This window comes from Tamandua tetradactyla, chromosome 25 (genome assembly GCF_023851605.1).
Source record: "Tamandua tetradactyla isolate mTamTet1 chromosome 25, mTamTet1.pri, whole genome shotgun sequence".
Classification (NCBI taxonomy): domain Eukaryota; kingdom Metazoa; phylum Chordata; class Mammalia; order Pilosa; family Myrmecophagidae; genus Tamandua; species Tamandua tetradactyla.
The window spans coordinates 38,255,232-38,269,701 of NC_135351.1; the positions used below are offsets into that span (position 1 = coordinate 38,255,232).

Sequence of the window (14,470 nt, forward strand, 5' to 3'; positions counted from 1 at the left end):
AAGAGACTGAACATTTTAGCCAATGTAATGACACTTGGTGCATCTTCATCACAGATGTTTCAGGTTGAATGTTTCCAGGAAACTGTTCTTTCCTAAACACGCATCATTAGGATAAAGTGTGTTCTTGACTGGGGACAGGACAGGAAAGTTGGAGAGATGAGAAAAGAATCAAAGCTCAAAATGCATGCTTTAGAGAAACTTGTAATCTGAGAGTATTTTCTTGTATAAAAGGAGACCAAGCTTTTCAACTCTAGATAACATTCTCTGCTTTGAATTAGCCACGATTATGCCAAAAGATGTGAATTTTTCACATTGTTAATTATCACATCAAATCATTTACTGGTCATAGAATAATGTATTTTTAATGTAGTATAAATCATCATCTAGACTGCATTCCTCTGAATTTATAATGAGAAGTATTCACCATGTATTCCATACTGGCATATAAGAAAAATTCCCAGGTAAAAAACCATCAGAAACAGAGGAGAAATTTTCCCACCATCCCACCCTGCAACCTTCTGCACATTTATATACACTGTAGTAGAATTAACCCAAGCCCATTGGTGGAAAATCACTATCGAGTGGGAAGGCAGACCAGGGCAAGCAGTAAAGAGACTGCTATGCCCACCCCCTAAACAGCCGGCCGAGGATCCCATCAGGAGGATGAGGCTGTGACAAGAGAGGGACGACTCTCAGCTAAACGACAAATGCTTCCTGGGGTATCTGCACCAACCAGAGATCTTCGTCCGTTTCTCAGGGCGGCAGCCCTGGGCAGATATGGTTTGTTATCAATGTATGGGGACATGGTTCATTGAGAGGACAGCCGGGGGTGGACCACCAGGATGCATGAATGTTCATTCAGAAATTGTTATTCGATGCCTAAAATGAGTGTGATTGTTAAAACTGAGAAAAAAAGCAATTTTTGTTTTATCCCATGCTCATGCCACCTACTCAGCGCATGCTTTAAAAATTTCCTTTCCCGGATTTTAACAAATGAGGGACTAAACTAGAAACGAGATCAGAACACCTGGTTTATTGGGAGAAATTCATAATGAAAACTGTTCACAATTGCTTATCGTTCATCTTACAAAATAGTAATTTGTTATATAAATAAATTGGTTTTCATTATGCTAGTTAGTACAAATGATAAAAAAATAACCTATTTGATATACCATATATTTGTCATTCAGAGAAACTACACATCCCTGAATTCTCCTGTTGCTCGTTTTATATCAGACATTTCAAATCTGTTTTCCGAGGAAGACCAGGTTTTAAACTATATTTTCGTTTTCGCCTACAAATGCTATCTATCAGAAGCTGTGTCTACATGATCAGAGCCAAATATAACCCGAGATGAGAAATCCAAGTGAGTTCTTCTCCTTAGGCTATCTGATGGTACTTCAGTGATGGAAATGGCCCCTCTGTGCTCTACTGCACAGCTGGATAATAGCTGCCCATCATGATGCATTAGACCAAGTCCATCTTTCTATCTGGTCTACTTTGGTCCTGAGCATACAGACACCAAACAATACAGGTGTATTAATATAGCATTTCCCCACACCCCACCCTATAAACCACTTTAAAAGAGAAAAGCTTATTTTAACCAAGGATGCCTTACTGCAATAGGCTCTGGCTGTGGAAAAATATAACACATCAGGTCAATGTGAAGCTTGGCAAAAGGCCAATTATTCAAAAAATTCATCAGAAATGTTCATAAATGCCATGCATTTAGAAACTATTTTGTTTCTCTAAATAGCTGAAAAGACTTGAGAAGGTGTTTAATTTTTTGCATTTCTTTTAGAAGGTTTGGCCCCTGATACTTTTTACCCACGTTTCCTTCTTCTCCTTAGCCTTTAATAGGCTAAAGCCAGCCTGGGAAAAACAGAAACTTGAAAAGTTATTTGAAATTTGGAAGCCTTCCCATTTTCATTTTACAAAGTAGTAAGTTTCATATCCATATTCTTTTACAAATGCAGCATAAATGTTATGACTAGACAGAAGCACAAGTTAGCATATTACAGGGAATAGGTAAGAAGAAGGAAACCTTGTTTAAGTCTACAAACATATATAAAAGATGAATACGAAATGGTAACACCATTTAAGAATTATTTTCCCCAAGTTAATGTTAGCAGGTTGCCTAGTTTAATAACATGGACACATTTATCACTACGAAAAACATAGGTTCCAGGCCGTCTGGAGGAAGCAGCTTCTTCTGTCTCCGGCAGCTCCAAGCGCACAGGGGCCATGGCGACGCCTCCCCTGGCCGCCGCTCAGGCCGACGTGTAGAAGTACCTGGGCTTGGCGTTGCCCAGAAGGTCGTCCTCGTAGTTGGGGAGGCAGCAGAAGAAGAAGGCGCAGCCGAGCTCGATGATGGTGGCCGCCCACCCAAAGCCGTAGGCCCAGTTGTAGATATAGGTGACACCGGGGTTGTCATGGAGTCTGAAGGTCTGCGTGTACTTTACTGGGTAAATGACCAGCGAGATGATCTGGAACACAGCTAAGGGGGAAAGCCGAAGGGTGAGCACGTGAAGGGACGCATGCATGCATCTGCACAGTGAGCCTCTGCTGCGAGGTCCTGCCTTCCGACAGGTGGTCAGTCCACCTCGGCCACGCCAGGGAGAGTGGCTGGGGAACCTCACTAACCAGGAGCAGGCCAAGATCTACCAAAGCCAGTGCAAAGACACATGCCACGGAGCGGGCGACGAAAGACTTGAAACGCAGATGGAGAAAACGAGAGCACCACTCCCAATGATATGTAAGCGTTACTAATAGTAAAGCAGTAAAAAGTGCAAAATTAGAAAACGAGACAGTAAGAGAGTCAGCTTTTTTATCTTTGTTACTTCCTGTACCAAAGAGATAGTTGGTATATTCAGCGTTAGTAAAAATTATACACATGCACAGACAATAGTGATATTCAGTAATATACTGTTGGCATATCTGTGGCATAAAAGAAGGGCTACAGGGAACAATGAAGCAATGATGAGAATAAGCAATGAGGAGAATCACAGAAAACCTGTAGGGGGGACTCTGTCGTGTTCTGCATTCTTTAACTTAATATTTCATACATACATCTGCTGTGTCAATGGGTAATTTAGCTCTTAACATATTAAAACAGTACCCTGAACAATGAGGGAACACCTGGCCATGCTCCAGGAATGTATCAGGGAACGTACAGTCCCTATCTGCATTTCTTTATCATCTTATTTTTTTCCCACTAGACATACTGATGCACACTACAGTTGTTTTATTTTGTTTTGTTCCATTTGCTCATAAGACTGTAGAGACTTCCACATTTTGATCTGTTGCTTCTATTTCTCAACCCAATTAAAACTTTCCTACTCTCTGGCAATTTTCAAAGGGCAAGCTTGGAAATGTTTCTCAGCTTCTTGTATATTTTAAATACAAGTTCTCACCAGTGAAGTTTGTTTACTGCTAAATAGTATACAGAGACAAAATTAATCCTTCTTTAAATGAATCTCTTAATTCTCCTAGTAACAAATGTTAACATTATCTACTTATTTTGTTTCATCATATAATGATTTGGATCTATTTCTGTAAAATCTAAATTGGATGAGTGCTCCATTTTTCTGATTTTAACTCAATAACATATATAATTAAAATTAATTGTGGCTATGAAAAATAATCTTAAAAATCAAACAGACCTTTTCCAACACTATCATCAAAATGTATTAAAATACCTAGACAGTCTATTCATCTATATATATTTCATATTCTGCTTGTCAAACTCTTTCACAGAGGATGGGGATTAAACCGTGCAATGAGAGCACAGAGTTGAACAGGAGCTTTAAGCTGGGGAGTTGCTGAAGCTCACTGAAGTTCGTTTCCTTTACAGCCTGAGTTCCTACTACCCTATCAGCTAAGGGGGCTGTAACAGGACCTTAACTTTTCCTGCTAAGAGGGAGCAAAGTGTGACAATTTTACCAGGATTTTTCAACTAACATTAAGGTCTTAGCATGTTATTTCTATTGACCTTCACCTTGTCTTCTAAGACAGGTGGGTGGAAGATGATATCAAATGTTTGCTTGATGAGATCTGATGATTTGAATGATCATCAAATAGAAGTGAAGGTGGGATTCAACAAGGTTCTTCATAGCCTTTATGATTCTGAGTCATTCCTGATTTTAAAATATTGTTCGAAAGCCAACTTTGAAACCTGAGGTTCTCTGGAGTAAGGTTTATTTTTAATCAAGAGAAATGTAAAAACATGCAGCCAAGGAGGTTGGGATTGTGCCTGTGCTGGCCTGGCTGGCTGGAGGCTACCTCTTCCCTCCCAGCCAAGGTCCCCTGGCCCCCCACTGTCCTACCCGAGGTGCAGGAACCCTTTAAGCTCAAAGCACCAAGGCCTAAGCCCCCCACGGACCTTTCTCACCACAGCGCTGCTGGACACTGCTGACCATTGCTGACCACTGCTGACCCGTTTCCAACAATGCTTTGTGTTCGTCTTGAGAAGCAACCCGGTACCCTTTGGCCTCACTTTGCCCTTACCAGCAACCTGGTTTTCCCCCTCCTGGAGGAATCCAGCTCTGCAGTGGGGCCCTTGCCCCTCCAAGAGCCGTCCCCAGTGCCAGGGGCCCACCTAAAATGTCAACTACTTCTTGCTCCTGGATCCCTAGCTCTCATATCCCTTCAATACAGAGTCAGTCTGAGCCAACCGGAAGGGAGTCCCACCCACGTGCATGTCCGAATGTCTTCCCAACTCCTTCGTCTACCTTGTGGATGGGCAATCCCAGTCCTGGCCCCTTGCCCACTGCAGAAAGCCCCCTTATGCCCCACCACATCAGCAGCCACCAGACTCCTTTCAACAAGTAAGAAGGTTGGGGGCCACCGCATGGGATGGGGCCATGGGAGGTGGCCCACCCAGGGGCCAGCACCATGGACCATGATGGCAGGTGCCACTGCATAAGGGCCACCCCAAGTGACCGCCCTCCTCACCGGACAGGAGGGCCTACCAGGGGGGCTTAGGAGGAAAGGGACCCAGGTCCTGCACGCGTCTCCCCCATGTCACTCCTGGCCTGGGGGACAGCAGGCCAGAAATTGCCAGGGCCACGGAGCTCCTCATGGCGTGAAACACCACCCCGCGCAGGGACCGTCGGATGCGCGGCCTTACCAGCCAGGGCCAGGAGCCCTCCGATCACTCTCAGGAAGACGAGCATCTGGGGTCCACAGAGGGCAAAGAAGGACAGGATGAAGCAGATGACCAGGATGATGAAGCCGCAGAACAGCATGGCGGCCGCCGCTCTGCCCCAGGCTGCGGGAACCAACAGGAGAGGTCACCACTGAGACGGACACGCAGGGTTGAAAATTACTTAGCAATTACTTGGATCTATTTCTGTAAAATCTAAATTGGATGAGTGCTCCATTTTTCTGATTTTAACTCAATAACATATACAATTAAAATTAATTGTGGCTATGAAAAATAATCTTAAAAATCAAACAGACCTTTTCCAACATTATCATCAAAATGTAAAGATACCTAGACAGTCTATTCATCTATATAGAATGAATATAGATCTCATCTCATATTCTGCTTGTCAAACTCTTTCACAGAGGGTGGGGATTAAAGCGTGCAATGAGAGCTGTTTTGCTGTCTTTTCTTTCTCCTAACTCTCTTTGGGTGGAGGGGCAATTTTTCTTTGAACAAGACTTAAACCTCCCCATATTTCAGGAACGGAGCAGGCAGGGACATTCACACACTGATACTCAGGGATGAACTGCTCTCCTCCTTTTGGGCAAATGTTTGCATCTCTGAAATGAAAGCTGAAAACCATTACAGGGTCTCCAATTTAATAGCTCGGCCATGTAAAACATATTTAAATGGCTCACCCAACTTCCACGATAGAATGCCACCTTAATAAACAGGCTCATTAGGCAAATGACAAGAAATGTGTCACATATGTTCAAAGTTATCTTTGCATTACAGTAATGTTTGACTGGTGCAGAAATAACCATTGAAAATGCATTTACCACTAGGCCAAGATGTTATATAAGATCATTTAATTGTAAAGAATTAGCTGTAGTTCTATAAAAAAGTAATAAGTTTTGTAGCAAATATGCAGTCTGCATTTTTGCTCATACTTTGGCTTCTGAAGTATTCTGAATCTGTTGTACAAGACGTCTTAATTACTGATACTGGCCCTAAAAAGAATCAGAATGGGGCCGAAAGTGAGTTTGAAGGCCTGGCAGGGCACGCACGGCCCTGGGAAAGGAGATCCATGGCACATATTAACAAATTCTGTCAATAATTTCTGCTGTTCAACCTGTACCAACTTCTCGCATTTTTTCAAAGGCAACCTTCTTTCTACAGATAATAACATTGGTTAAGTAGTGACTCTGTGCCAGGCAAGGGCTAGGAACTTCACATGCATTAGCTCCTTTAATCCTCAAAAAAAGCCTGTAAGGACTGTACCATTAGCATCTCTCTTTTAGAAGTGAGGATACACTCAGCCACCCAAAGTTGCACAGCCAGCGGGGACGTGTGTGAGCTAGCCTGAACCTAGGGCTCCTAACCTACTGCTCTTCGCTGTGTTTGGAGAGGACTCGGGGACACCTCAGCACTGGTTTCACTCCTACTCTCGTAATGCAGCCCACAGGCAATATTTACCCCCACTTGATTCTAGATCAGTTGACAAGTCAAAGCAAAACAAAGCTGTGGGACAGTGGAAAGTCCGTGGCTTCGGAGCCAGCCAGACTTCGATTCATATCCCAGCTGCCACCAAGGCTGGAAAGGCCTGGCTACAAGGTCGCCGTGAGAGATCCCATGTGAAAAGGACCAGGGTGAGCAATTCCCCAGCCCTCACTGCTCCAGGAGTCCCTCACGTATTCCCGGAATTTCCCTCCAGGACCTCAAGTTCTCATTCTTGTTCTATATTCGCCAAGTTCTGCACCGTCTCAAAGAGGCACAACTCTGCACCCCTCCAGTGAATTTTCTGGCTTCACCTGCGAGAGGCAGACCCGAGCCAAGGGCCCTGCTCCCTGCTCTAGCTGCCCCATTGCCTCCCATCACCCTCTAGATTCATGATGACTGGGGCAGGGTAGGTGACGAAGGAGAAAGGTTATTTTTACATATCTTTGAAATACCACGTGACACCCCCCCCCCCCACACACACACACAGTGTCCCCTTAGTGGCACAGCTCGGGAAGGGGCTGAGATGGTACATGATGGGGCCCAGTTTCATAGTTAAGCTTTGTATGACTTTCTCCCACATCTTGTTCCTTCCATCAGATCGGTGAGAGATGTGACAGGTAAGGGAAAATTGGAAATCCTTCATTTTGTAACAAATGAATGAAACCAAAACGTGCAATTGCCTACATTACTTGTTTTCTTTTTGCTTTGCAAGTCGGGAAACTTTCAGGAGAAGGGGAAGGAGGGCTGTACTTGGGAATGAACTTTAATCAGAACTTCTCACAGTGTGGTCTGTAGATGGCTCCGCCAAAACCTTCAGGAGTGCAGTAAAAAGAGTTTCCTGTGCTTCCTTCCACATGTACCAAATCAGTCTCCAGGTGCCTGGGAATCTGCATTTTCCCAGGATTTCTTACATCCACACTGAGGTTTGAGAACAACTAAAATGGATGCTAAATCTCTTTATAGGACAGACTTAGCAGTGCCAAGGAGGAGCCTGTAACATTTCCGTGTGTGACCCCCTGCCAATTATTCTTGCTTCTATAGAATTATTATGGCTACTGTTTTAAATTCAAATAAGCAGAAACCTGTTTGTCCTTTTATATTGAGTACACAAACTTGAAACTGTACGAGGGAAGGCAATACAATCCATACCCATAAGCTGGGGAATGCACATGCAGCAAAGAAAAAAAAATCACATAATGAAATGCGAGCTTTCAATAACAGGAACAATGTTCTTGTTAGAACATATTTCAAAAAACCAAACTTTCACTCTCGCTGATCAAGGTTTCAAGAGTACAGTTAAGTAAATTATGTAGAATGTTCCTGCAAAAGCGAAACATCAAGAATTCCTTTCCAGTACCTGAAAATTGAGCCCAAATCATTCCTCAGCTATGACGTCAGCAGTAATAGCCAAAAATAAACTGGCAGGCCATTTCAAGCACTTCTCATACTGAGGTCTCATCAATTCGGTTCACATCTTGCTTTTTTTTTTTAATTGCTGAGCCGAAAGAAAGTCAAAACTTGGGCAACATTGACCATCCGTCTTAGAAGCAGGGACCATGCAAAACCTGCTCCCGCAGCATGGGGACGCCCACGTCGGCTCATTTTACCCTCCTTTAGGCGTGGCCTTGAAGATTTTGGCTGGTGGATGAGTGGCAGGTCCTTCCCCAGAGGGCCACCTCCTCTGTTTTCTTCCAAAGACAAGCTATCCCCGAAATTCTGTCTGCTGAGGACTTGGGGGTCTCCACGGTTTGATAAGCTATGAGTCTGTACCCCAAGTATCTTTGGTTCCCCTTTAGTTACTAAAGATAAGCTGAACATCTGCAAATATACCCCAACCCTTCTGGGAATTATTTATATTTTTATATTAGACCATGATCTAAATGGCATCATATTTACCAACCCCAGAGGAAAACACAAATCTTTAAAACTTGTCCTAAAGCTACTTCTCTCATCACTCAACAGACAGCCCTTAGTTCTTCAAAGACAGGCTGTCCATCTCTATTGCAAAGATATCAGTCCATTACTATTTTATAAATTTGTATTTCCTTTCCTAATTGTGCATCCATGTGTGTGTGTTGTGTGTGTAAGAGAGAGAAGGAGCAGGGGCAGGGGAAATATTGTCACTGTCAGTTGTCATTCTCTGAATTGAGATCACAAACAGATGCACTGCTCCAAGTAAGCACACACTGTTTCCATAGAAATAGGGCTTTCCTTTGTTTCCTTAAGGGAAGATCGGTTTGGTGGTCTGTATATATAATCTATTATGTCCTAAATCTACTTTCTAAGTACCGCTTGAAGAAGTTACTGTTATCAAAGAAACTGGCAGCATTATATGCCCATTTCTAAATAAGATTCATGTAGATGAGCACTACCTTATTGACTGTGCCTCCCAATTACAGGGAAGTCCCTTTCCAGGGCAAAGGATTCACCTGTCAGCTGGAGCACAGGAATCTCCCGGTGAGTCTGAGATTTTGTCGTATTTCTTCATATTATCTCGCTAGAGCTCTTTGCGTCATACACAGGCAGAACCAAAAAGGAAATGAAGCTGTAATTTCACAAATAAAGAGGAATCCTATCTACAAATAAGTGTCAGCATGGGTGGGTGGTCTAATCAAAAAGCCGGCTGCCTGTTCAGGGAGGGGCTCCTGCAGCCACACAAAGCTTCGGTGTGTGCGGCCAGCTGGGATTTGAAGAGAACACAGATTCTGATTGTGCAGGTGGGGCCCGAGACCTCATAGGTCCCATTAGCTCCCAGAGAACGCTGATGCTGAGCGACAGATAACTAGAAGGCAGCCACACACCCCACACGGGAAAGGGCTCCTGCAGCCGTTTTGGGACAGTGAGGGCGGGCCTCGGGGAAGGAATGCGGGCGGCTGGGAGAGCATTCCACAGCCGGGCGGTGGGAGAGCCTCGGCCTGCCCTGCGTTTTCTCCTGCAACTGAAGCCGAAGATAAGGCAGCTCTGTGCCGGGCCCCCGCTGCGCTCTTGGGGAACTAGGTCTTCTCAAGTGCTCTAAATCAAGGAGCAGGGAAGGAAGGTGTGAAAGCGGAGCGGGGAGGGGCTGTCTACGCCAAAGACACGGTCCCAGACAGCGAATACGGGATCACCCCTGGAATAGTTGCAAGTGTGTGGGATGGAAGAAGACAGGAAGTCAGAAGTGACAGTGAAGCACTTTGCAGCCCCGTGCGAACGAAGTTGCCAGAAAGAGGGAAGAATCTGAGTCCTGGGGCTCGAATTCCTTCTCATGATCCCAAGCAGGGGTCCCTTCACAGGGAGAAGATAAAGTAGGTCACTAAAAGGGGGCTCTGGATACCTGGGGTGCTTCCTATTAAGCTAGGTCCCTGTTTCCTAGACGTTTAGATTTCATAGCTCAACATATATGCTTTTTAATTATGGAAATCAAGTGCCCATCTTTTAATTTTTCTGTGTAAGGATATACACACACACACACACACACACACACACACACACACACACACACACAGTGTAATCCATCTTCTAATGCCAAAAATAACATTTGAATACCTCGGCCCCCTTCCCAAAGCCACCAGAACCTAATCTCAACATGGGGCCTTTAAATAGAATTTGGCCTAATAAAAATCTCACAACTTCATACCTACTTTTCTTATTTCCTGTACATTTAAGAGCAGTGGGGTTAAAGGAGCTTAAAATATTTCATGGTATGCTCTGGTGTTTTGTTTTGTCTTGTCCAAGGCTGATTTAATGCACAAAAAGAAAACCCCAACTATTTAGTGTATTCTGTGTATCCACAGGGCGCCTGATAAAAGCATGAGTCCGCGCTTCAGAGCTGGGATTCCACTCCAGTATGCACCGCTCTCCCATCCCCGGGCGCCCCCACCCCCACCCCGCTTTCCCTCCCGCAGGGAAGGAGCGTTTCAGTCTCCCCTCCACCCTGCTCCACCCAGACAAGCTGGAGCTTGCATTTGAAAGCCGAGCAGCTTAACGCCCAAAGTATTCTCCTGAGGTGTTCTCTCCTAAAACTGGAAAAGGAGGGGCCCACAGTGCAAAGCTCTGCCTGTGGACAGGCATTCACATTAAATTTACCAGAAATGGGAAGGATCATTTTAGTTGTTTACATCTAGATTTTCTTTCCCCATTTTGACAAATATAAACCATGATACGTTTAAAAAAATATCAAACAGCAATCTGTTAAGCAGGGTGTTTACTTAGCTGTTCCTATCATGTAAAAGAAAATATTTGGTTCGCTTAGCAGGAAAAAATGTTTCAGGAGATTGGTGATATGAAATTTCAAAAAATATGTCAATAATGGGGGAGGAAAACAAGATTCTGCTTTTTACATAGTTCTAAGGAATTATTTACTTTTATAAAAACTTCTGTTTAGTATTAGGGCCAATACTTGCCAAGAATAACCTGCATCTTATTACTAAAATGATATATTAAATATTACTATGAACATCAACTTACAAAAGAGACAAACACTTTGTAAGTAAAAAGGCTTACATCCCTAACAACTAGAATGGCAAAATCACAAAATTTATTTTCTAGTACACATAAAGTTTAAAAATGGGCATCCACACTCAGTGTTGAAATTTCATTTTAGTTCATCAAAACCTCAACCTCACTCCTTGCTAAACAAGATCCTCTGTGTTTCTGCATATGTGGGAGTGCCTGCAAAACTTCTCACTTCATTTTTTAGATACAGACTGTTTTGAAACTATACTGTTTTGGGCAAGGTCCTGCTGACTCTGAAAATCAGAAGAGTTCAGAGATGCTTAGATGCTTGCACTTGCACAGTGGCCTACTGTCTACACTGGCTGCAGTCTATACCACCTGCAGGTAGCCAATACTGGTCTATAGTCTACACTGTTTCCAGTCTACTCAGTCTTTAATACTACAAGGCAAACTAGCCAACAGCCCGTAGCCCGGGAGAAGAGGCACACGTATAACTCACTTGGCTCCATCTTTGGATCGGCCTTTCCTGGGGACTTCCCAACTATTTCCTTTCACTACACCCCAAGAGGGAGGGGATCCAGGGCTCAAGATCTGAGTCTAGTTTTCAGGCAGTGGCCATACCTCTCACGTACTGCCGCTTAATTCTCTCTGCAGGTGTCACAGGAAAAGTAACCTTGAGACCTTCAAACCGCCACCATTTATGAAAACCTATCATGCTTCATCATCAAGGTGATTTCCAAACCCATTTGACCAGATAAGGAAAGTAAGCTTTTCTGAGGACCAATTTCTATGTCAAACTGAAGCATACATTCTGCATGGGACCAGAGTTTTCTTTACAACTAAGGGGAAGGCTTTGGACTGCTAGCTAATTAAAAAGTTAAACAAAGAAGCAAAGCCTGCTTACTCCCTTCCATATACAAAGCCTGAGGTCAGAGCCGCCACACCCTACAAAGGTGAGCTCACCGGCGTGGCAAGAAAAATGAGTGCCTTGCTATGCCTGTTTCCCAAGGCACAGCACGGCACTCATGTTCTGTCCTCTCCCAGCCAGAGCCTCCAGGCCAACTCATGCCCCAGCCACGGGCCGTGGGCGCCCTGCCAGCCGCCGCCCTCAGCCCCCTACAGGGTTCCCGGGTGCCTCTGCCTTATTCCTCTTTGGAGGGAGGTGTCATTACAAAAGTCTATTTCAAAACACCCAGGCCAACCTGAGTTCCCTGGGAGAACCTGAGTTCCGATGCCTTCTTGTAGCTACAAGACACCGTTTTATTGTTTCAAAGAAATAATTTCCCTTTATAAATCTAAAACACCCGGGTGATCACAAGCCCAGGCAGTGTTTTCAGGGAGGAAAATGGCAAGCTTTCAAGAAGGAAGGAATTCTGTGCGCTTCTCATTTTATTATCCAGCTCATCAATCAGCATCAGGGCCTTTTGGGGGAATGGCATCCTGGGACCTTCACACAATCCCAGAGAAGATAAGACACAGCCAGACTCACAACTGCCAACAAAGTGGAGGTCGGACATGCTGGGCAGGCGCCAGGGAGAAAAAAATCAAGGGTAGCAGCATGGCAGGAAAAGGAAAAACAGTGTCAACTCTCACTCTGTTTAAAACAATTAACTCCAATCGACAATTGACAAGGCCTGGCTTTTACCTTTTTAATTATGCGCCTACTTAAATGCTCCCCTACCCCGACACCCCTAATCACAGGAGACAACAGCCATTCTCCATTTCAGCTCCTAGCAGGGGACTTCCCACCGGGAAAGAAAACGGCCTTTTCGGACAAGAACCCCCACCCCGGGTAGAGTCTATTAACAAGTATTAGGCAAGCTCAACACTCTCCAAGCAGGAAAACCAGAGCGTTCCATCTGAGGTACATTAAATGCGCCCACCCTGCTTCACTTCGCTAACAGGGAAGATATCTGCCTTTTAGAACTCAAATCCAGTTGAACAACTTTTTTTCCAACAGCAAAACTAAGCGTAAGCCAAAAGGTCATCCCCTAAACATGAGCCAGCAGGAGCTGACCACACAGGGCAAAGACTCAAGGGGACTCAAAAAACAAAACTGCTAAAACTTTCACCAAAACTGTTTTTTTTTTCTTTAAAGGGAAAACGAGTCGCTCTCACGTAGCTCAACAGAGGGTAGTCCGCCTTCATCCGGGAAGGCGCGTATTTGGATCCTTCTGTTTTAATCGTAAAAACCGGAAAAGAAGGGGGAACGGAGAGAAATTTCAGTGGGGCTCCAGGTAAAGATACTTTGGTGTGTTTACGCATATTTACTCCTACAAACCTTTTCAATGGCTGAAATAATCTGTTGCATTTAGCCCACACCCCCCACGAAGAAATATAGTTTGAGCGAGGTCCCGCCCCCCCGCCACCAACCCCCAGTTTGGAGCAACCTAAAGTCGCGGCTGCTTAATCTTGTTCAGGGAGGGTGTCTGGACCTGAGATCTAAAAATTCTTTTATTCTTTTTTTTCCTTTTTGCCTGCGCCTTAACCCCAGACCTCGGGGCAGTGACGGCCCGGAGGGCTTCCCGGAGGCGGCGGCGCGCGCGCACTCACCGTACTCCATGAGGCTCAGGCAGCCCTCCTCGTAGGAGCCGCTGCCGCCGCCCTCTTGCATACATCGCCACCAGAGCGAGGACGTCTCGATGTGGTTGCTCGACTGCAGCCAGCCGCGGCCGGCCAGCGCGATGATGTCGAAGGGGATGGCGCTGAGCAGCAGCATGGGCAGGATCCAGCGGCAGCGCTCGCAGGCCAGGCCGCAGCGCAGCATGTCGGCGGGTGGCGCGGGGCGCAGGGGCGCGGGACAGCGGAGCACTGGAGCGCGGGCCACCGGCGGGTGGAGAGTGGCCGCGAGCGCGGGCGCCGCCACAAAAGGGAAGAGGCGGCTCCGGGAGGGAGGGCGCGGGGGCCCCACCCGGAGGCCGGTGACTCAGCGCCCGCCCCGACCTGCCGGGCCGGCCAGGTGAGCGCGGGTGGGGACGCGCCCGGGCCCCTCCCCCGACGGCGGCCCCCGCCCCAGGGCTCCGCCCGGCCCGGCACCTGGGAACCGCACCTCTGCAGCCACCTCACGCGGCGCGGGAGGGGCTTCGAGCTCGTGGGGACGGGCGTGACGTGGCCGCAGGGTGGAGGCGCGCAGACCCGGGCTCGAATGCGCGGACCCTGGGCTGGTCTCCCGGCCGTCCCGCCCGGCCCCGTCACTCCTTCCTGCTCTGTTTACGGCCGTGTACTCCCCTCTTAACCGAGATATTAAGAGTTAACAGATAATCATGACAAGTGTCTCATTCATTGTGTGGATTGCTGTAGGAATACCGACCGAAACTCCCCAAATTATTTTAGGCTGGCCGACGGGTTACAGGGACTGGCAGACGGCGGGGTGGCTCCCCCTGCTGGGTA

General features: G+C 46.0%; 1 protein-coding gene across 1 annotated transcript; it reads right to left on the reverse strand.

The window, feature by feature from the left end:
• Positions 1-1,018: 1,018 nt before the first annotated feature.
• Positions 1,019-13,965, reverse strand: PERP (p53 apoptosis effector related to PMP22). Its single transcript, XM_077143276.1, has 3 exons — positions 13,634-13,965; positions 5,129-5,269; positions 1,019-2,497 (listed from the first exon to the last, which is right to left on the reverse strand). Exons 1-3 carry the CDS (start codon positions 13,845-13,847, stop codon positions 2,271-2,273), a joined length of 582 nt encoding a protein of 193 aa, XP_076999391.1. The 5' UTR covers positions 13,848-13,965; the 3' UTR covers positions 1,019-2,270.
• Positions 13,966-14,470: the final 505 nt, after the last annotated feature.

Bases quoted from the DNA above. Each gene is read 5' to 3' on its own strand.
- PERP (XM_077143276.1), bottom strand. From the start codon at position 13,847: ATGCTGCGCTGCGGCCTGGCCTGCGAGCGCTGCCGCTGGATCCTGCCC. The intron at 5,270-13,633 runs GTGAGTGCGCGC...TGGTTCCCGCAG, and splicing joins CCTGAGCCTCATGGAGTACG to CCTGGGGCAGAGCGGCGGCC. The intron at 2,498-5,128 runs GTAAGGCCGCGC...TTTCCCCCTTAG, and splicing joins AGGGCTCCTGGCCCTGGCTG to CTGTGTTCCAGATCATCTCG.